General features: G+C 34.8%; 1 protein-coding gene and 1 non-coding gene across 3 annotated transcripts in view; one reads left to right on the top strand and one right to left on the bottom strand.

The window, feature by feature from the left end:
* CFTR (CF transmembrane conductance regulator) overlaps positions 1 to 24,461 on the bottom strand; it is a 181,379-nt gene that overhangs the window by 50,321 nt on the left and 106,597 nt on the right. For both annotated transcript variants that reach the window (XM_017975483.5, XM_054237473.2), the window contains 8 exons: positions 23,351 to 24,074; positions 21,052 to 21,180; positions 13,901 to 13,938; positions 12,987 to 13,237; positions 10,063 to 10,142; positions 6,603 to 6,753; positions 5,481 to 5,708; positions 1,653 to 1,753 (listed from right to left, as the gene is read on the bottom strand). In XM_017975483.5, coding sequence (XP_017830972.2) covers positions 1,653 to 1,753; positions 5,481 to 5,708; positions 6,603 to 6,753; positions 10,063 to 10,142; positions 12,987 to 13,237; positions 13,901 to 13,938; positions 21,052 to 21,180; positions 23,351 to 24,074 — 1,702 coding nt within the window. The remainder of the gene's footprint in view (positions 1 to 1,652; positions 1,754 to 5,480; positions 5,709 to 6,602; positions 6,754 to 10,062; positions 10,143 to 12,986; positions 13,238 to 13,900; positions 13,939 to 21,051; positions 21,181 to 23,350; positions 24,075 to 24,461) is intronic.
* On the top strand, positions 18,154 to 18,260 carry LOC118143908 (U6 spliceosomal RNA). The gene has a single exon (XR_004728393.1). It is a non-coding gene; the product is annotated as a U6 spliceosomal RNA (small nuclear RNA).

The raw sequence follows: 24,461 nt of genomic DNA, 5'->3' as shown, positions 1-24,461 counted from the left end.
AATCTTGTTTATTCCATTATAAACTTCACTCTAAATTCAGTTAACAACTCAGTAAGTAAAATGACAACACTTTGAGTTTTTACTTCAGAAGTCACAAGGACCTTTAGGGTTAACATCATATAAACGTGGAATTTGAGGGCACAGCCATATCTATTTCCTACTCTCAACATACGCCAAGGTGAAAACAAACAAGTTACTGTATAACTTTAGCAATGGCATGGTTAACAGCAATATGATCGGAATCAATAACCAGATAAATGCCCATAAACACCCAGGAAAAGGCTACTTGTGCTATTTGGCAAGGAAATAGAAACTCACATATTCACTTTGATATTCAAACAAAAGAACGTGATTCTTTAAAATGTGATCAAATGCAAATATTGATAGTTTTCATAGACTGTATTATAACATAATAGGTCCTTGCAAAGATCCTTTTATTGCATAAGATGAAAGACACGATGTCAAAGCACAGGTCACAAAGCCCAGGATGCACATGTGAAAAACTAGAGGAATAAAAACACCTTACAGAAACTTTCACAGCGATTGAACAGGCAGAATAGAAATGCACCAAATAGAGGTTTTGACATCAATGGGCAGAGGCTATTATGTAAACCAAGAAAATTAATACAGCAAACATTACTATAAACATTACTATAATATTAATGGCTCTGCATTCTAGGAAACCAAAACAAGAGAAATAACACAATTAAAATGTGGTCTTTGTACACATGAATAAGGTATACAAATGTGTGGCAATATTTATCAAGCAGGAAGAGAGAAGGCAACGATAAACACTTTAGGAACAAGAAAGGAGCTATCACTAAATAATGTGAAAAGATTTAAATAATATCATGAAAACATCATGCTGCTAAAATTGAGGGCCCGAGATAAGGAAAGAGTTCTTAATCAAGATACCAAAAGCACAAAACATAAAAGACAAGACAATACATTGAACTTTATTAAACTTAAAAGCTTTTATTCATCAAAAGGCTCTATAACCCAAGCCACTGACTGAGGGATTATGTTTGAAATGTATAGAACTGACAATCAATCCAGAAGTCATAAATTTCTACAAATCAATTAAGGAAGAAAAAAAAATCTAGGTAACAAATGTGTGAGCAACATGAATAAGAAATTAATGTTAGAGAACACCAAAAGCCAGTAAATATGTATCAAGCTGCCCCATATTTTTAGTGATCACTTCACTTCCATCAGACTGCCAAAATGAAAAAGTCCAACAATACCAAGTATTGTTGAAGATACGTAGTTATGAGAATTCTTGTACTCTCTTGACGGGAATATATGTTGGTACAACAGACCTGAGGGAATTTTACACCACCTAGTAAAGTTAAGCATGGGTGAATTCTATGATCCAGCAAAATCACTCCTAGGTATTTGTCCTAAAAAACCCTGAAGGAGAAAATAGCTGAAAGAATGCTCACTGCAGTATTAGATCTTCATAGTGGCTATCTATGAAGAGGAAAGAAGAAATACGGGTTTAATGAAGGATACACAGTAGCCCTCAATTTATCTGTAATGTTTTATTTCTTAAGCTCAATATAGAGTATACAGTTATTCCTCATGCTATTACTCATACTTTTTTCTTGTCTGAATTTTTTTTTATAAAAGTTAAAAAGATGATAGTGACTTACCAAGCTATCCACATCTATGCTGGAGTTTACAGCCCACTGCAATGTACTCATGATATTCATGGCTAAAGTCAGTATAATACCAACTGTTCCTTCTCCTTCTCCTATAGATGAACAAAACATAAATGAACCTCATGTTATTTCTCTCTTCTGTGAACTACTTTATTCACACCTCTCCAAGGGCACACATCACATTAAATTTACATTTCAATTTTATGCTGATATTAATAATTTTTGAGTCTCAGTTTACCACAGCATCTACTAATAGCAATAATGCTCTGCATATAGTAAGCATTCAACCAAGACTTTAAATTAAAGAGTGATCGAATATTAGGAAAGTGTTGCCTTTTTAAAAAAATGATACTGGTATTGGAGGTGTTGTTGGTATTGGGTAGGTACCATATTTGTCTCCTCTATTATTACTCTATAAGTAATGACAGTAACAAATATTAGAATGGGCAATGGGGAATAAAGGTCCTGTATCCAGATGAGCTCCCCTACAAAAAAAAAAAAAAACAAAAGCAGGGGAGGAGTGTGTCCAAATAGTATCTGCAAGATGTTTAGATGTACTCTGTGCCTTTGCAAGGAGGACCTTTGCTAATTGCATGCTGTTAGGAAGTAAGTATACATAGCACTTCACCAGAGTCAGAAAACTAACAGGTCTGCTATTTGGAAAGAGAAAAGATTGCCCTTTTTTTTTAAAAAAAAAAAGATTGTTGCACCTGGGAAGAACAATACTTAAGTGTTTAATTACAAGGACCACTAATTAAAATTCGTAAGTATCCACTATTATGGCCAAAAAATTCTCTAAGAGGAATGTTCTTAAATTATTATAAAGTTAGGCTATCAAGTCCCAGCCGAGAGTTCTTACATCTATAATGCATGATAAAATTGTCAAAAGGTTCTACAATTGTGAGAAACAATTCACATTATTATTAATTGAAATTTTTGTTTCTGCGATTCCTCTAACAGAAGGCATAATATACACAGCATATACCTGCATGTAGTACTAAAGCATTTTGATATAGGTAAGATTTATTTGAGCCGCAATATATTGCTTTTTCTTAAGGTTAAGATGAAAAGGTAAAATTTTAATAAGAAGAAGTCATATAACATTTATTTGGTATTTACCAAGGACCAGGCACTATATTAAGTGTTTTGCACAAATTATCACATTAATAGTCACCACACATATATGGAATAGGTGATATTATTGTGTCTATTTACACTTGAGAAAAATGAGGGGCTTAGAGAGTTAATTAATGTTTGCAAGTTAATACAGTTGAAGACTAGTTGAGCCAGGGATAATAATAGCTGGGTGGCCAACATCCACTCTGGCTGAGCATCTGATTTGACTGGTAAGTTCTGTATTATGCTGATTGTTAAATGTTTTGATTATTGCCCCTAGTAAATAAATAAGACTCAGCCACACTCAACCATGTTATAGCATGTGTAATACTACTTTGAATTAATTGTTAACAAATCTTTATTTATGTAATTCAGCCTTCTTTGATTTTATTTTCAAATAACCTAATCAAACTCCACAGCTTCTGCACAGCAAAAGAAACAGTCTCTAGAGTGAATCAGCAACCAACAGAATGGGAAAAAATTTTTGCAGTTTACCCATCTGACAAAGGGCTGATATCCAGAATTTACAAAGAACAGATTTATAAAAAAACAAAACAACCAAACCCATTCAAAAATGGGCAAAGGATATGAACAGACACTTTACAAAAGAAGACAAACATGAGGCCAACAACCATATGAAAAAATGCTCTTCATCATCGGTCATTACAGAGATGCAAATCAAAACCACATTGAGATACCATCTCACGCCAGTTAGAATGGCAATCATTAAAAAATCTGGAGACAACAGATGCTGGAGAGGATGTGGAGAAAAAGGAACACTTTTACACTGTTGGTGGGAGTGTAAATTAGTTCAACCATTGTGGAAGACAGTGTGGCGATTCCTCAAGGCCTTAGAAATAGAAATTCCATTTGACCCAGCAATCCCATTACTGGGTATATATCCAAAGGACTATAAATCGTTCTACTATAAGGACACATGCACACAAATGTTCATTGCAGCACTGTTTACAATAGCAATGACCTGGATCCAACCCAAATGCCCATCGATGATAGACTGGACTGGGAAAATGTGGCACATATACACCATGGAATATTATGTAGCAATCAAAAATGATGAGTTCATGTCCTTTGTAGGGACATGGATGAATCTGGAGAACATCATCCTCAGCAAACTGACACAAGAACAGAAAATGAAACACCGCATATTCTCACTCATAGGCGGGTGATGAACAATGAGAACACATGGACACAGGGAAGGGAGTACTACACACTGGGGTCTATCAGGGAGAATAGGGGAGGGACAGCGGGGGGGTAGCTGGGGGGGATAGCATGGGGAGAAATGCCAAATGTGGGTGAAGGGGAGGAAGGCAGCAAAAGACACTGCCATGTGTGTACCTATGCAATTATCATGCATGTTCTGCACATGTACCCCAAAACCTAAAATGCAATAAAAAAAGGCTTAAAAAAATAAATAACTTAAAAGAATTTTTAAAGTTACAGTACTGATGAGGATTAGTACATTTTCCTGCCCATGTATATTCCTTTCACAGAGTCATTTTCCACTGCCCTAGCTGAGAGAACAACTAAGGGAGTGAACCCACTATCCTCAGATCAGCAGAGTAGACTGCAGGCGGACCCCTGAGCCAAAAGGAACCTGTTTTCTGTTCTCTCCAGGACTTTGTGATTGTATAGAGGAACTCTGCTGTTAATTCAGGAGGCCAGAATGGATATACTACATCAAGTCAATGTGGACTAGCCCTGATACACCAGGAAAACTAGTCTTCAGAGAGAGAAATGAATCAAACAGCCACAGAACAGAATGAACCCAGGGCAGATATGGAATCAAGAAAAAGAAGAGCTGAAGCTGACTCTTTTGTGCTTGTTCCAACTTCTTTAAGGGCCAATGGCACCACCTTCTTGGTACTCCCTGAGGCCTTCCTGTAACTCCAACAAATGCCTCCTTTTAGTTTGAGCAGAATTCTGTTCCTACAATCAAATGAGCCTACAGATTTGGCATTGATTTGGCATTTTCTCTGAATATTCACTGTCACGTATAACAATTTAAACACTTATCATAAATACTCAGAAATTCAAATTCTTAAAGGAACAAATCTACCTACATAGGTTTTTATTTTACTTACTAAATATTTTGTTTCCTAAAATCCAGAACATTTGTATCTGAAAAACATGGCACTTTCTTTCTTTTCTGTGTCAAGCTGATTTGTGCAAAACTCACATTAGATAACACATTTTACCAAGAAGATTTTAAAAAAACAAAACACACTGACAAGGGGAACTAGAGTGTGTGCGTGTGTGTGTGTGTGTGTGTGTGTTTGTGTGTAAATGGGAATGTTTTATTTCCCCTATTCAGATAGCTCTTTACAGATCTATTAATTTGGAGGCCAGGACTCTTCATCAATATGAGTATGAAGAGGTGACTTTTTCTCCCTTCAATCACAAAATTGCTATTTGACAATCTGTGTGTCTCAGTTTTTAAAACTGTGAAAATAGGGATAATATTACATATATCTCCAATTTCAAAGAAATTATTTGTTCAACACTAAAACAATAAAAATTCAAAGAAATCATTTGCTCAATGATAAACCAACAAATTTGTTAATTATTAAACTCCCAAAAAACTCTAAAGATATCTAAAATTGTTAACCTATAAGAATGCAGCATTTTATTCACTGACAAAGCTTTGACTTAAATGCTTAGCTAAAGTTAATGAGTTCATAGTACCTGTAGTTAAAATGGAAATGAAGGTAACAGCAATGAAGAAGATGACAAAAATCATTTCTATTCTCATTTGGAACCAGCGCAGTGTTGATAGGTACAAGAACCAGTTGGCAGTATGTAAATTCAGAGCTTTGTGGAACAGAGTTTCAAAGTAAGGCTGCCGTCCGAAGGCACGAAGTGTCCATAGTCCTTTTAAACTTGTAACAAGATGAGTGAAAATTGGACTCCTGCCTGTGAAATATTCCCATAGAAAACATTACAAATAACAAAAGCACAGAATGTAATTTCATAAAACTATGTGCCTGAAAAAGGCTAAATTAATCATATCACAAATGTCATTGGTAAAAGAGGTTTTTTCATGATGATGCCATACTTTGAACAGATATGATTTATTATTTTATTAATGAGTACCCTTCTTTTTACTTGGCTACCATAGATATGAACTTAAAAAATCACCACCTCTATTTATTCATTTTTCTTGGCTACCACTGGGAGTTATTTTTCTCGGTAATTCTAAATTAAAGACAATTTTTTTCAAGTATCTAAATTAAGGAAGTTTATGTTATTTGATTTAGTTAATAACCTACAAAACCAAAACATACTGAAAATTTATTTATTCCCTGAAAATGCCCCCACATTAAGGCTGTCACTGCAAAATGGGATTCCCTAACAGCACAAGCAGAGTTTGGGGGCTCCAGCACACGAAATGGCAGCTCCAGCACATGAAAAAAGGGGCTGGAAGACAACAAGCCAAGGGAACACATTCGGTCAAGTATCATCTGGAAACCCAGACAAACCTTTGGTAATAGCAGCACTATCATTTTCTAAGTTAATTGATATAAGTACATTATAAATGAATGCCCTGTAAGCCAACCATGGTAAGACTCTATCTACTTATTTAAAAACCAAAATGAAGTCACATGGTCGTTAATTACGAAAAACAATCCATGTGTACTTTGTAATGTAGTTTCCTTTTATATACACGGACATGTAGAAAAAAATTATTGTTATATGATGTAAAAGTTAAAAAGCAGAATTTTTTTGAAGAGTAGATTAAGAAAAAAGAACCTCAAATGGCTCTTGTGGCTTTTTTCCAAGATGAGCATCGCACATTCACTGTCATACCTGCAGATTCTAGTTGTTTGAGTTGCTGTGAGGTTTGGAGGAAATATGCTCTCAATAAAACAAAAGCTGCTATCACTGGCACTGTTGCAAGAAAGATGTAGGGCTGTAAAACCGAGACAACTGCTATAGCTCCAATCACAATTAATAACAACTGTAAGATCAAAGAAAACATGTTGGTGAGTAAATGTTTTCACATTGGAAAGTGGACAGAGTGTGTCAGTGATTTATTTCTAAATACTTTCACTATTCTGTTCCTAATAGGAAAGTAGCCATCTGCAAGTACAATTTTCATGAAAATTTTAAAAGCTGTTTAGGTCACTGATAACATTTTTGAGGTTTTGAAACACAGTGGTCTTTGATCTTGGAATATTTTCATTTCCTAGATACTTTAAAGTATTGTATGATAAATAAATTTTAAGTGAATATTAATTTAAAACAAACTTTTTAAATGATTTTAGTATGAAGGTGAATTTTAGGACTTACTTTGGTTAGACAATTTTTGAAAGCTGGACTTTCGTCTTGGAGTCTTTTGATTCAGAAAGTTCTGCTTGAAATATAAGCTTGTCACATAGACAAACTAACCTTTTGGAGCCTATTTTCTCATGCTTAACATTGAAAGAAATCATACTTAATAAATTTCATATTTCTACTTGACACCAAATACATATGTTTTTAAAAGGTACGAAGTCTGCTAATAATTAATTCACAATAATCCATTTGAATAAAGTAACTGTCAGCAGAAAGTATAAAAAATAAACACTTTATAACATCCATATGCTATTCAGTGAGGAAACTCACCAGTTTCCATGAGCGACACATGCATTTTCAACTGATATAACTTTATAACTGAAAGGGACCATTATCAGGCTTATCTTCTCCATTCTACATGTGACAAGATAAGTGTCTGAGACCCTTTAAGATAAGTGTCTGATCAAGATAAAATAGTGGGATCTGTAGAACAGAACCAAGATTTTCAATTTTCATTATACGGTGCTCCGATCCAGAAAGCAAATTTGTCAGAACATTGCCAAAAGTTAGAAAATAGAATGAAGAATTATATGAGACATCAAAATACTCAAATTCATAGAAGCAAAGAGCAGAACCATGGGTAACAGGGCAGGGGAGAGAGAGATCAACAGGTAGAAAGTCTCAGTATTACAAAATTAATAAGTTCCAGAGATCTGCTGTGCAACATTCTGCCCGTAGCGAACAATATTGTATTTCACACATAAAAATCTGTTGAGGGTAAATCACATGTTAAGTGGACTTGCCACAATAACATTAAAATTTTAAAGAGAAAAAAATAGAAAATAGACTGAACAGAAATATTTTTTAAAAATTTATAGATAAGCTTTATTTTGTGCAACAGATCTGCTTCTGAAATATCATGAACAGAACAAAATTTCATTTGTTTGAAATTAAGTATAACCAGAGGTATGACACAATTAAATATAACCAGAGGAGTTCACAATTTAAAGGAGCCCTGTGATTAATTATTTAATAAAATCAGAATTAATCAAATTTGTGCTGTATTTTTATTGTCATATATTATGCTTCCTTAATATGACTCATTTACAAACAAAATAATATAAAAGTATAAAATAGTATAAAATTAATATATAAGACCTCTGCCTAATCACTTGTGAAGCAATGACAAATGAATCAAATGAATCTCAGCATTAAAAGTTTAGCAGGGCCAGGTGCAGTGGCTCACAACTATAATTCCAGCACTTTGGGAGGCTGAGGTGAGTGGATCACTTGAGATCAGGAGTTCAAGACCAGCCTAGCCAACGTGGTGAAACCCCGTCTATAATTATAATACAAAAATTAGCCAGGTATGGTGGTGGGCCCCTGTAATCCCAGCTACTCTGGAGGCTGAGGCAGGAAAATCATTCGAACCCAGGAGGCGGAGGTTGCAGGGAGCCAAGATTGTGCCACTGCAGTTCAGCCTGGGCAACAGAGTGTGACTCTGTCTCAATTAAAAAAAAAAGAAGTTGAGCAGAAATGATTCAAATTGGCATAAAAGAAAAAAATTTGAGAGCTGTCACATATGTCAAAAATGTTAGTTTATAAAATAAACATTTAAAAATTAACTCTTCCAGAGGAGCTCTGAAGTGAGCCTTAAATAATTATGAAGAAGCACCATTGGCAAAGACTTTTGCAATCAGGTCAAGAGGTTCACATTCCAGTTTTTATCTGATTTAATAATACTATATTTGGGACTAGTTATTTATACTCTTAACATAATAAACAAATATCCAGCATTTAGTGACACAGTACATGTTTCTTTGAATGCATGAATTCAAAGCATGGATTTAAATATTCCATCAGCTGCTTCTAAGTTATATATTTAAACAAGACAACTAAAGGAAATCCAAAATGCTAAAGTTCACTTGGGACAGTAAATATATTTGATTGTGTCAGTCATTTCAGATGAGCCAAACTGTCAGTCTGGTTTTTCTGCACCTGCCAATGTTGGTAATATATACACACTATGTGGTAATCCTTCTTTTGTTTTATATGTTCAGTCAAATACAGTGTTATTATTTTGCAGGGGTGGGGAAAGAGCAAGAGGGGACAATGACTCATCCCAGATGGGCAGCATCCTATTCCAACTGTTTCTCCAAGCAGATCACTGGGATTGTGGCATTTGCTCTCTGGAGCTACCTAAACCAGTCAGGAAGCTCAGGAAGCTGTTCTCAAACCTACTCCAACAATCACAGCTTACAACACTCCTTAAATTATGTCACTTCTGGAGACCTAATGCCCCAAGGTCACTTTCACCTCCACCCTCCTTTCCTTCTCCACTCTCACCACCAGTCAGTCACTCCGACTCAAAGAATCAGCCTCTGAGCCAGGCTGCCCTGGAGGCCTATTCACATCTATCACTCAAGGACAGCCCTCATAAAAACCTAGATTTTTCTTTCCCCTCTCTCTTGTTCAAAAATTTATCTTTGCTTCTGTCCCTTCCTTATGGTCCTTATCGTGGGGGAATGGGCTAGCTACTCTGTGCCGAAGTGTTCACTAGTGAGGTTAGTTTCAAGTGTAACCCACCCAGGGAATCCACCTTCATTCTAACACAGGCCTTTTGGGGATAGGTTGGCTTCCATCAAATAGTGATGCCAATGCCAAAATGTCACACTTTGTGGCCAGTGATTTGAGGGAAAATGGTACTCTGTGTCTCTCAAATCACTCCCAAGTAGACAGCTGTTACATCTGAATGTTGGATTACCTCACGTTTGGGCCAGGTAAACAGGTAAACAGTTCTGACTTATTACTGAATTTGTTAAATTTATATCTGTTTTGAAGGCTTTGGATAATCACAAACTTCATGCAATGGACAGGACTTCAACTCTCAATCAAATAAAAAATGAAAACAAAATCACATTTGCTTCTTGTTATTATTTAAAAAACAACATGGCAAATACAAAGATATTTAACAGTACTAAGTTTTACATACCTGGATGAAGTCAAATATGGTAAGAGGCAGAAGATCATCCAAAATTGCTATATCTTTGGAGAATCTATTAAGAATCCCACCTATAATATACAAGATGATAAATTTCTCAAAAACCAGTAATTTTAAAAAGACGTATCAATATTTCCAATACTAAATTTGGGTCACAGTAGATGCATTCAGATTCCAAATAAAAATTAGCATGTAATAAAATCAATAAGGACTTGGAAAATTTGGGGTTAAAGTTATTGTTTTGTACTCTTAAACCTTTTTAAAGTATCAGATTCCTGCAAGATTCAAGTTACACACCATGTCTTTGAAATAGCTTTTACTATAAAATATGTCAGGAATGGGTAGGTACTCATCCTGCTATTACAATCTTATTTTTCCAACCTTGCATTTAATGACAACTTACTGGATATACTGTCATCATTTCCCTTCCATTTGTATTCCATCACATAGGGTTTTCCCCCTCCTGACTTCCAAACCTTTTTCACATACCTCTACGGACACCGTGGCTGCTCTCTCTCCCTGCCTGCCACACTATCTGGTCCTCCTTTGTCATATTCTCTTTCTACCCTCTTCGCTGACAGTCTACATTTCCACTTGCCATCTGAATTATGGATTAACATTTGTAAGTTTGATAACTTGTTGCTTCAATTTAAAAATGTATATACAAGTATCTACTATATACCAGGCACAATACTAAGCACTGAGATAACTGAGGTGAATGAGCCATGCTCCTTGCCCTTGAGGAATTCATTACCTAGAGAGGAATTAAATTAACAATTAGAGAAAATGAAACATAATACTATACAAATAAAGTAATATTGAATCTTATCATTTACCCCCCATAAACTGTAGGATAAAGTCCAAAATTCTTAGTTTAATATTTAATGCCTAGCATAATTTGGGCTCAACCTGCCTACCTAGTACCAGCTTCCTCTGCTCAAATATCCTGTTTTAGCCAAACTTATCTATTCTTTAAACACACTTTACACTTTCCTACCTCTCTGCTTTCCCCATGCGGTTCCCTCCACCTGAAACCCCTTTCCCCTCATCTCTCGTTGTCAAAATCTATGTTTCCTCCTTTGCTCAACTCAAATGCCCCTCCTGCAAGAAAGCAGCAGTGTTTCCTCCAGCTGGAATTAATCTCTGCCTCCTCTGGACATACTTAATAAATCATGTTTGCACCTCTGTTATAATGACTATATGCATGTCTTATATCACTGGCACTTATAAACATATCTTAACTCTTTTTCTAGGATGTAAATTGCTAGAGGTCAATGGGATCAGGCCACATTTATTTTGTATCACCCATAGCCCCAGGCAAAAAGGCCTTAGATGTAGGAATTATTTAATACATGCTTATTGAGTAATACATTCTTTAGCATATTTAATTAAACATATTTGTATCATTTCATGATAATCAAAACTTGAAAAAATAGCCCATGGTATTTATAAACAGTGTTTAGAAAATGAAATTTGCTTTGGTGAAAAGAAAAACCATCCTGCTGCTTGTTATATTTCAAATGGTTTGGAACCAACTGTGAACAGTGTCAAAGGGAATGAGGAGCTTGAAAAAGAAGAGGTGGAATGACCAGTGCATCCTCTGTGAAAACCACACCCACAGAAGGGAACCATGGGGAACTAATATTGATTTCCCATCGGCTTTGTAGCAGGCAAGTAAATTGCCTAGTTTCATTCTCACAAAGATTCTCTGATATTCTTTTCCCCACTTAACAGGTGAGGAGGTCAAGGCTCAGAAGAGTCACTTGCCCATGATCACTGCTCTTATGGCATCAACTTGGAGCTCAGGCAGTGCTCATGTTCTTTCCACTGTGCCTCCTGGCTCATGTCTGACTCTTCTAGAAACTTGGATAAATCACCTGTCTTGTCTGGGTTTCAGATTTCCATGAAAAATAAAATCACCGGATCAAGTTAATTGGACATACTAAGTCTAAAACTCCCAGCTCCAAAACAGGATGGTGATGACTATATTCAAATGAGGCAAGATTTCAGCAACACACATGGGATTCAGAATAAATATCAAGATCTTCCTACATACTAATAACACTGAAATTTTGTTATCCAGAAAATACGATGGGTTTTTCTTAAGTTTTTTAGATGTCTGAAAAGTTCGGTCTTGGAATTTAATCTTTGCTTTATATCAGATATTTCTGTGTCAACTCCTCCTCTCACCTCTGACTTTTTCCAGGATAAAAACTGTGCCTGATTCCCTGATTCATCTTTTCATACCACAGAGTAAATGCCTCAACAGAGAAAATGCTCACAGATTGCTGTGAAAAAACTTGGGGGAATCCTTATTAACCTGTCTTTAAATGCAAATCTATCTAATGAGGAATCAACAGAATTGATTTCTTTCAAAGCACCTTATTAGATTTTTTAATTTTTAGGACCTTTATTCTACTATTCTGACTTTCTATTACTTCAAATATGATGATCCCCCCTACTATATAACTTTGAGCAGTTACATGAAACTAGATTATTCTACTCCAACGAAAAACTTAATCAACAGAAGAAAAATCACATTTTCCTTGATCACTTCAAGTCTCCTGCCCTTTTGAACAACACTATATATTGGCAACAAGGTGCCCAGAAGAAAGCTAGACCAAATATTTGAAAAGAGAGGTATCTCTTACCCATAAGGGCCTTCTTATGCTGCTGCAGTCTCACCATCACATTCTACAAACCAAGCTACTCTAATTATCTAACACAGAAATATCAGGAGCAACAATATATGATAACCTATAATATCTGGGAAATGTGCATGCCAGTCAAAAGGAGGTTCAACAAAAGGCAGATGCCTCTGTACAAAAGCCAGCACTGTCACTAGAAAACCAACAAAACCACAGGCCCTATTGATGGTGGATCACACTCCCATTTCTTAAGACCTGGTAAAGTACCTGCTTTCAATGTGTTGAGGGTTGACATAGGTGCTTGAAGAACAGAATGTAACATTTTGTGGTGTAAAATTTTCGACACTGTGATTAGGGTATGCACCAGTGGTAGACCTCTGAAGAATCCCAGAGCAAGCAAAGTGTCAGCAACTCCCACGTAAATGTAAAACACATAATATGAACTGGTGTTGGTGATAATCACTGCATAGCTGTTATTTCTACTATAAGTACTATTCCCTTTGTCTTGAAAAGGAGTGCTGTAAAGGAAAATGGAAATTGTTATTTGGCAGCCAAACTTAATTACTGAATTTCCAACACATGTAAATGGAACTAAATTTGAGTCTAAAGAAATATAACATATTGCATTAACACAGCATGTATACTTAATCTCAAAAACTTACTATTATTGCAAGAAAATGGATATGCTTTCTTACCATTGATAAAGTTTATCTTTATTAAATTAAAATATTTAAAGAAAATCCTAAATGTGTAATGTTATTTCAAACATTTTTATTGCATTTCATGGAAACTGAACAGAATTATATTCTTTAGAAACTGCAGGAACTGCACATGCTCACAATTTATTTATTTATTTATTTATTTATTTAATTTTAGATATAGGGTCTCACTATATTGTACAGGCTAAAGTGCAGTGGCTATTCACAATGATAGAACATTACAGCCCTGAACTCCTGGGCTTAAGTGATTCTCCTGCCTCAGCTTGTGTAGGAGCTAGACTATAGACATTTGCCACCTCGTCCAACTAATGATTATCATTTAAACAAAAACCTTGTTTTTCCACTACCCTAATGCTTAGGAGAAGTGAAACAAACTGGATTACAATTCATACCATAGTGGATTAAAATGTTCAGTCAACAGAAATAAAACACAAGCTACATAATAGGACATGGAATACTCACTTTCCAAGGAGCCACAACACAACCAAAGAAGCAGCCACCTGAAATGGAAGAAGACACAGTTGATTTATTTCTAACATTTTCACCTATTCCTCCCATGCCCACACCTAAATTCACATCACACCATTTGATGTGTGTACCTCAATGTACACTTAATTTCATCTTCCTTTGCTTTGTGTTCCTGGGTCCAGCTGTAATAGTTGTTCTAAGTACTATTATTTGTGATGAGAACACATTAAGTTAATAAAATTCAAATTTCACTGGAGTAAATTCTTTTTCATTTCTCCTTTATTCAATAGAAACTATTGAATCTCACAAGAGAGCCAAGATCATAGCTGAATGTTTTAAATAATAAACAGGAGATAACACAAATATATATAGATATCTATATCTTTTATATTTATATTTATATTAGATATTTATATCTATATATTTGTGTTATCTCCTGTTTATTATTCAAAACATTCACAAATATATATTTTATAAATATGTTATATAAAAATAATAAACACAAATATAAGCCTGCTGGCAGATAATTAATCTGTTTATTTGCCATAAATAATTTCATTTGCCATTCAATGATTACAGGGGACTAATACCTGGGAAACCAATTCATTACTGGAAAAGGTGAGATTAATATTAATGGAAATGAATTAAAAGTTTCAGGCCAGGCACAGTGGCTCACACTTGTAATACCAGCACTTTGGGAGGTTAAGGTGGGCAGATCACCTGAGGCCAGAAGTTTAAGATTACCCTGGCCAATGTGGTGAAACCTCATCTCTACTAGAAATACCAAAAAAAAAATTAGCCAGGCCTGGTGGTGCACACTGGTCGTCCCCAGTACTCAGGTGGCTGAGGCACCAGAATTGCTTGAACCCAGAAGTTAGAGATTGCAGTGAGCCAAAATCACACTACTGCTTACTCTAGGCTGGATAACAGAGTGAGACTGTCTTAAAAAAAAAGTTTCAACAATGTAAAAAGTCACAGTTTATGAATAAAGATAAGGTACATTCAGGTTAAAACATATTATTGTTACTAGGACAACATAGAACCTCTATAGCTCTCTCAAGGTGGAAACATTTGGCTGAGGAAGAAATGTTCTACACCATATAGAAACAAACCAAAAACCCTTTTTAAACAACTGTGATTTTTGTAGTCATTTTTATATTTAGATCATCTGTGTTCAATTCTATTTCAATGTGGCATTCCATTTCTATTCTATTTCAATGTGGCATTCCATTGTAAACCCTATAGAGAAATATAATCTGGTGTTGATACCACCACAATTGGAATATTAGAAATGACCCTGAAATTATACAATTAGCCAAATAATACCTTTACCATAGAATGAAATAGAAAAATCAGTTATGAGTAAAACAATTTTAGAAATGAACACAGAATAAAAATAAATAGGAGAGAAACAAATATGCTTAGAATAAGATATCTACAAGTCTTATTTTATACTGGAATTTGCCTTAAATATTTAACAGTACTTAAGAATATATTAAAACCTTATAGGGAACATTTAAATTAAGAAATTATATTAGTAAGTATTATATTTTACTGAGGTATATAAGTTTTAGTTAAATTCACATATCAGATAGAAGTATAATGACAAAAAATCTGATGGCACTATTCTCACTTTCCTAATTTTCTTCATTGTACACAGAGCTTATACACTGTATCAATAAAAAACTACCCTTATTTCCTCAAAATTCAAGTTAATTCAAAATGAAAAGAAATCCAGAAACAATCTAGCTATTTTAAAAGTCTTCTGGTACAAATGTCTAGTTCCTAAAAAGAATCGAATTACTCAAGATCCTAGATAAGGGTATACATTCTGAGTCACTCTTTATTTGGCTATTATCATATTTTGTTAATATATTTCCCCTTTGCTCTAATTAGAGGATTGTCAATAATGCTGGCATTGCCAACATTCTTTGATGGTAAGTAAATCTTAGAAATAATTATCTTATAACATTTACTAATGGAACAATAACCAAAGCAATGTTCTAAGGACTGGTCTAGTCATCATAATATAAAGTTGTTTCCTGGCTATTTCCACATAGAACTACCAACATAAACTTCTTATGTTGACTAGAACAAAATATTTTCAAGGACTTAACATAATAACTTTAAAAAACATTTGGTGCATATAGAAACAATTGAGTAAGCAAGTTCTGTCATTTCATTTCCAAAATGTTTTGAGATTATAAAGTTTATGCAGCTTATGATAGAGTGATAGTCCTAGATGATTAAGGTGAAAAGTAAAAATATTTTTATTTTCCATTTTCTCAGGGTTTTAAGTATAATTCCATATCACATAGAAAACAGTATGCTTAATACATGGATTTCAATGCTTCACAAGTCAAATGACACCCTAAAACATAAACCAACGGTCATAACACTGCTCCAAAATGATTACTATCATTCAATAGCAGCAGTGGTTTTATGGGAATATACTACATCTCTTCCGTACTAATAATGTAAAGCCATTCAGGGATTTCTAATCAACAAACAGAAAGGAAGTCATAAAGAAACAGGATACAGCAGTTCTATGACATATTCTTAACAATCAGAATGAAAGCATTAAACAGGATCTTCAGATATTCTAGTCAACAACAAGACTCTGGTTGCTGAACCAGGATTCCAGCTTCACCCATGTCCCTGCAAAGGACATGAACTCATCCTTTATTATGTCTGCATAGTATTCCATGGTGTATATGTGCCACATTTTCTTTATCCAGTCTATCATTGATGAGCACTTGGGTTGGTTCCAAGTCTCTGTTATTGCGAACCGTGCTGCAATAAACATATGTGTGCATGTGTCTTTATAACAGAATAATTTATAATCCTTTGGATATATACCTAGCAATGGGATTGCTGGGTCAAATAATTTTTCTATTTCTAGATCCTTGAGGAATCGCCACACTGTCTTCCACAATGGTTGAACTAATCTACACTCCCACCAACAGTGTAAAAGTGTTCCTGTTTCTCCACATCCTCTCCAGCATCTGTTGTCTCCTGATTTTTTAATGATTGCCATTCTAATTGGTGTGAGATGATATCTCAATGTGGTTTTGATTTGCATCTCTCTAGTAACCAGTGATAGTGAGCTTTTTTGGAAACCATCATGCTCAGCAAACTGACACAAGAACAGAAAACCAAACATCGCATGTTTTCACTCATAAGTGGGTGTTGAACAAGGAGAACACATGGACACAGGGAGGTGAACATCACACGCCGGGGCCAGCTGGGGGGTGGGGGGCTAGGGGTGGGTTAGCAGGGATTGGGAGGATAGGGGAGGGATAGCATTAGGGGAAATACCTAATGTAGATGACCAGTTGATGGATGCAGCAAACCACCATGGCACATGTATACCTATGTAACAAACCTGCATGTTCTGCACATGTACCCCAGAACGTAAAGTATAATAAATAAAAAATAAAGAAAATGCTTCCTAATGTATTGTCTTCGTTTCTTCTTCATCTAGTCAGTGATGCACTGCTAAGCAGGGGTCTAAGAATTAACATAATTTTTTGCCTATTTCTTTGTCGTTAATGTCTAAGAATTTACAGAAGATACTGCCCTACAGCGGGGAAAATGGTACAAAATACTAAAGTAGACTCGTTCCCTTTTGGTAAGTGCTAACAAACTAAACAGATCAAATTATTTTTTTCAGTTTAATAGCTTTGAAGAATTTTTTTTAAAAACTGTATTTCGTATTGCAAAAGGGCAGCATATTTTACCTAACCTATAAAAACATAAATCTCAATTGAAATATGACATTTAGGAAAACTAAAAATAGACAAATCATTTACATCAAGGAAGAAATATATCTTAACCTTCCTTTAGGTTCTCTGACCATGAGTATAAGGTTCTCAATTGAATTTAAAAGAACTAAACTGTAATCTTGGATTAGCAGTTGTACCAGAATGTGACATGCTAATGAGACATTATAATGGTAATGAGAAATGGGCACACTGGTATCATAAAGGAGCTTCATCTAAAAGAAGAACTGTAAATTTTGATTCAAAGAAGGCAATAGAATTGTGAACACTGGTGAATAAATTGTTTAATTGTATAATGGTGTGCATAGTTTTTAAAAATTACTATTTTTTTCTATTATCACCAAGTTTTTATTATTCAAAATTTTGAGAACCAGTTAATTGGCAAGGCCTAGAGAATACTGGCCAAAAATGTGCATAGTATATTATATTATTTCTTGCCCAGAAAAGGTCAAAATAAATTGTTTTGTGCTCGCTTTGGCAGCACATATACTAAAATTGGAACGATACAGAGAAGATTAGCATGGCCCCTGCGCAAGGATGACACGCAAATTCGTGAAGAAAAAAAAAAAATCAATTGTTTTGTCTACTAAAAGGTCATTTTTTGAAATAATTGTGGCAGTTCAACTAATAACATATTTATATGGCATTTAAATTCTCTGTTATAATTTATTTTCTTGTCCTAAAGGACCACTGTTTTCTTGGTTTAGTGAGTGCAAAATATTGTACACATGTGAAGCAGATCAACACTCAATTAATTTAGTACATACCATTTTAAAGGTGCATAAGTTCAACTCCATGGAGCTGCATGAGACAAAGGTCCTATAAATTTACAGAAATCACCACCACATTCAGATAAGTTGAAGACAATTAAGTAATGTAATCTTTCAAGGCAGAGGTTCAAGTCATTAACAATTATAAAGGGTTGGTTGAGATTAAGTGGGCATGGACTGGGTTTTACTCACATTCATGTTGGTCATTTGGCACGACTGGCAGAGACTAATGTGGTAAATTTTAAATATATTTTAATTCAATATTTATTACTCACATAAAAGTAATAAATTACCCAATCTCATACTTTTGTTAAAGTATAAGAGAAATCATTAAAATTTTCATTATATTGCTATTATGAACTTGTTCACCTCATACTATCGTATTATAATAATGACAATTAAGGATACTAATGATAACAGCAACAAACCTTGCTCATTATGTATCAAGCCTTACATTAAGTGCTTTATAATCATGATGTCTTTTAAATCACAAAATGGCCTACGTAGATGTACTATTAAAATCTCCATTAAATAATAAGAAAACGAACCCAGAGAGTTTAACTAACTTGCTCAGTTTCATGGTTAGAACAGAGTTAGAATTCACACTCTGAGTAGTTGGATTCCAGAGTTGGCACTATGCTATACTGCATCTTGTATCAAGCCTCCATTTGGTTTGTTAATTTACAACAGTTGTATGCACAACTTTTTGGTACATATCTTTAGATATTTCTTGACCATTCAGATATTACTGGAGCATGGTGGAGTGATGATACTTTACAAATATCATCAAGCCTTCTTAATTGAGGTTAGCAACAACCAACAATGGGAAAAATGTATAGTTACAAGTTTAGGTCTCAGTTATTTATACATTTATACTTCCTTAGGAGAGGTGGCTCTTCTTCTGGGTCATTTATTCCCTGAAGGTAGCATGGGCCTTGAGTTTAGATTTAGGTTTTATATTACTACATACCCAGGATGTCCTCTAGAACAAATATCTGCAGTAATCATTCACAGGCTGAATCCAACCCACAGATGTGTTTTGTTGTGCCCATATGGTATTCATTTGTTTTTGTTTTTGTTTTTTTTATTTAATCAACTACCCATAGTTTAAAATAGGAAAAAATTACCAAAAAATAGCTGGATCTCTGTCTTATCCTGATACACAAAAATATCTGGCAAACCTGATCCCCAATTTCCTCATGACAAGGCCTTTGCTGGTGCTGAGTGACAGCTGCCTTCTATAGATAACTGAAGAACAAATGCTCTCCATTCAGCGTCCCAGCCACATCACCCACTGACGCTCCCTGCCAGGCCCTTTTAAGCATTTATGTGGCTGCTCCTGATCCAGAGAAAAGCCTCATCCATTGCTTCAGGAACCTCTTGTGCTGATGAAGATCTGAAATTGTGGCCTATCACGTGATTTTCGTTCTTCCCCCCTTTTTTTTAACTTGGTGATGTAAAGAACAGTAGAGGGTTGGTAAAGAAACCAAAGAGGACATTGAAGACAACAAAATTTCTGTAAGCAAGTAGGTTATTTGAATCTCTAAAAGGATTGTCTAAAGTGAATGCTAAGTCACTAATATACATTTAATCTCATTTGTGAAGAAATCATCACTTAAATAGTAATTGCCTGCATATTTAACAATAAAATATCTTGAGCAGCTGTGTTCAACTTTTTGCATGAGAGGACTTTTTTGCTTATCCGTGGTGGCAGATATCACGAAGATTATGCATGGATCTTTCTTTTCTTTTTTTGTTTTTGTTTTTTTGCTCATCCGCTATCATAAGCATATTTTATGTGTGGCCCAAGCCAATTCTTTTATTTTTCCATTGTGGCCCAGGGAAGCCAAAAGCTTACCCGTGATCTAGAGTCAAATGAATTTAAAAGTTAGTACAGATTTGTTTCAGTGTTTTATTTATTTATTTATGAGATAAGGTATCTTTCTGGCACCCAGGCTGGAGTGCAGTGGCACAATCACAGCTCACGGCAGCCTCCACCTCCCAGGCTCAAGAGATTCTCCCACCTCAACCATACAGGCGCATGCCACCATGCCCAGCTAATTTTTAAATTTTTTTGCAGACACAGTGTCTCACTGTTTCCCAGCCTGGTCTTGATCCCTGGGCTCAAGCTATCCTCCCGCCTCATCCTCCTAAAGTTCTGGGATTACAGGCATGAACCACCGTGCCTGGCCTTTAATTTCAATCCAGACAAAAGCCTTCTACTTTAAGCTTTTGACTCTTTTAACATTTATTATTAAAATCTATTAAAAACTCTTCTTATGTTTCTATTTAAATGTATTTTATATGTAACATGAAATAAAATATCAATAATATTTCTAATTGTTGATTTTTAGAAGCTAAGAACTATATGAAACTATACCATTATATACTGTAAAATTATAAATATATGTAATATGTACATATATATTTATATGTATAGTTATATATTTGTGTATATGCATACTTATACATATATACACATATATGTATGTATATATATGTACATGTGTGTGCATAATATGTATACATCCTTCCCAACTATTCTTAATTTAACTTTAAATCATAGTAGTATTTTACAATAGAACATTCTTACCTCAGCCAGAAAAATTACTAAGCACCAAATTAGCACAAAAATTAAGCTCTTGTGGAGAGTAATGTATCGAAGGTATGTGTTCCATGTAGTCACTGCTGGTATGCTCTCCATATCATCGAAAAAGCACTCCTGAATAAAAGAATTATGGTTATGATAATAAGACAGTACACTTTCATGCCACCACTGTGGTTTTACTTTTAAAAGTGGAAATAAAGGAATATTATTACTTGAATCTAAGTGTAGTTTAACAAATATAAATCATTATAAATTCTATGAATGATGTCATTCTATAGCCAGAATAATGTCTACTGGAGCGACACAGCTTTACTAAAGTTGAGAAACACCATAATTTTTCAAAGTTATTGGACAATTCTACCATTTTAAGGCTTAACAGTGACATATCTTTTATCAAATAGATGATACCTTCTAAATGAAGTTTCCCAGAACTCCCCTTGATTTAACCTGTTTCTTCAGGGGTCCATGGACAAGTACAGTTCAGTATACTACTAGCTATAAAGGTCTTCCAATAAACTGAAAGCCCATTTATGTTTGAACATTCCTTAGTAGCTTAGGACTCTCTCTCTTTCCAGCTATGAGTTAAAGTACATAATTCCCATCCTGGGCATATTCCTTCAGAAATCTTTGTCTCCTGGCAAATAGATACATTTCAAAAATTTGAAAAAGAGAGAGTCCAGATAGTCCAAAGGAAAAGGTAGTTTTGTTTCTCATAAAATCAACAAAACTTATGAGAAAGCATTATGAAACATAAAGAAGGGTTCTATGGAATTGGGATACAGCGCACTGGTTAGGAGCATGCATTTTTTTAGTTAGACAGATCTGGATTTGAACCCAACCTCCACCATTAACATGCTAGGAGTTGCTATAATTCAAACATGTTGCCAAACTTTAGTTTCCTTATCTATAAATGTGAAAAATGGTAAGTACCTTCCAGGGTAATTGTGGGGACTAAATATAAGCTGCCTAGCACTAGAAGCAATCCATAAATAGTAACAATTATTAGACAAGGATATTATTCTTTACAACTAAATTTTAGATTCAGGATTGAGAAATTCATTTAGATTGATAATAAACTATATAGACAGGCCAGACGTGGTTGCTCAGGATGGGCACCTGTAATCCCAGCACTTTAGGAGGCCGAGGCAAGCAAATCAGGAGGCCAAGGTCAGGAGTTCAAGACCAGCCTGGCCAACATGACAAAACACCTTGTCTACTAAAAATATAAAAATTAGCTGGGCTTGGTGGTGCACACTTGTAACCCTAGCTACTCAGGAGGCTGAGGCAGAATCACTTGAACCCAGGAGGCAGAGATTACAGTGAGCCAAGTTCACGCCATTGCACTCTAGCCTGGGTGACAGAGCAAAACTCCATCTCAAAAAAAAAAAAAACTATACAGACAAATTATCATTAAATTATATACTTTAGGGATGTATTTTATTCCCTCATTTTACAAAGGAGGCAACTTCAGCCTAGAGATGTTAATGACTTGTGTCTTGTCAAAGGTCACATTATTCTCAAATGATCTATGCTATTAAACATAACAATTCATTACAACCCTGCCTATGGCTCATTTCATCCAAGGCATTAAGTTTTCTACTAAAACAACAAAAACTTTCCTTAGTATATTTTTTTCCTCTTTTAAAAATAAAATGCTTTTATACTGGAAACCTAATATAACAAGCATTCTGTCTGAAGATTGGCACTAGTATATGTTGAGCTTCATATACATTTTTTAAAAGAAAGCTTTTCAGAAACCCAATGTATAAAGCAAACTTACAAGATAAAAAAAGCCCACACTAGCTAAATTCAGGCAAGACTGATATATAAACCAGAATATGAGTTAGTCCTATTAAGAGGCTAAATGTTTATATACCTTATATAAACTACTTCCATACAAATTATTTTGCGAGCTCTAAATAATGAAAGCTACTATTTGTTTACAGAGTTATTTAAACTGCACCTCTTTCCACAGAGAGTTCAAGATGGTAATAAAGCAGGTGCTTTCTAACTTATAGTCACGATTATCACTGGCTTTGTAAAGGACTCCAAACTAAATCCTTTCCCATTTCATGGGAAGAGATATGTCCATTGCAAAAAGAAATTATTTGTTATTTTACATTTTAAAGTTGCTTGCATAATTAATAAACTTCATACTTTCTGAGTTTTAAGACAAACCTTATCCTAATCTCATAATTTGAGTAAATTTTGTTACATGCTACATATTGCATTCTACTCAACTGCACTCTGGGGGGTGAAGTACCCGCAAGCAATTTATACTGACCTTTAAGTCTTCTTCATTAATTTCTTCACTTATTTCCAAGCCAGTTTCTTGAGATAACCTTCTTGAATATATATCCAGCTCAGTCAGGTTTGCCTGAGGGGCCAGTGACACTTTTCGTGTGGATGCTGTTGTCTTTCGGTGAATGCTCTGACCTTGGTTAACTGAGTGTGTCATCATGTTCAGAACAGACTGTCTCCTTCGTACCTGAAGTGCGGGGCCAGTGTTGATCACGCTGATGCGAGGTAGTATTGCTTCTCCCTGCTCAGAATCTGGAACTAAGGAGAGCCTTCTCTCTAAAGGCTCATCAGAATCCTCTTCGATGCCATTCATTTGTAAGGGAGTCTTTTGTACAATGGAAAATTTTCGTATAGAGTTAATGGAATTGAGAATAGAATTCTTTCTTTTCTCCCCAAACTCTCCAGTCTGTTTAAAAGATTGTTTTTTTGTTTCTGTCCAGGAGACAGGAGCATCTCCTTCTAAAGAGAAACGGCGTAAGGTCTCAGTGAGGATTGAATTTCTTCTTTCTGAACTAAATTGGTCAAAAGAATCATATCCCATGAGTTTTGAGCTAAAGTCTGGCCGTAGATTTTGGAGTTCTGAAAATGTCCCATAAAAATAGCTGCTACCTTCATGTAAAATTAGTATTTTGTCAGCTTTCTTTAAATGTTCCATTTTGGAAGTGACCAGAATCCTAGTTTTGTTAGCCATCAGTTTACAGACACAGCTTTAAGAATATAAAAAGATATAAATATCAATTTTATAAATACTTTATTACAATAATGTCTTGCATTTTAGCATTTTATTGTTTTATTGCATATAATCTGTATTATACAATTTTATTATATTTTAAATGATTCTATAAGTACCCTGTAGTAATTAAATTAGTACCTTGTGAATTCTGATAGCATGAAATATCATGCTGTATTAAAGAAAAGTTGCATGTTAACAGACTGAGAATGAAATAAAATTTCCTATATTAAGCAGATATTTGGCTGTGAGCAAATCATTTATCCTCTGGGTCTCAGTTTATTTATCTAGAAAATGAGGAAAGTATTAGATGATCTTCAAGGTCCCTAGAGAGCTGTACTTCCATGTCTTTTAAATGTCAGAG

This window comes from Callithrix jacchus, chromosome 11 (genome assembly GCF_049354715.1).
Source record: "Callithrix jacchus isolate 240 chromosome 11, calJac240_pri, whole genome shotgun sequence".
In the NCBI taxonomy this organism is placed as follows: Eukaryota; Metazoa; Chordata; class Mammalia; order Primates; family Cebidae; genus Callithrix; species Callithrix jacchus.
The sequence above is the reverse complement of the archived record's forward strand: the minus strand, read 5'-3'. Positions and strand labels throughout refer to the sequence as shown.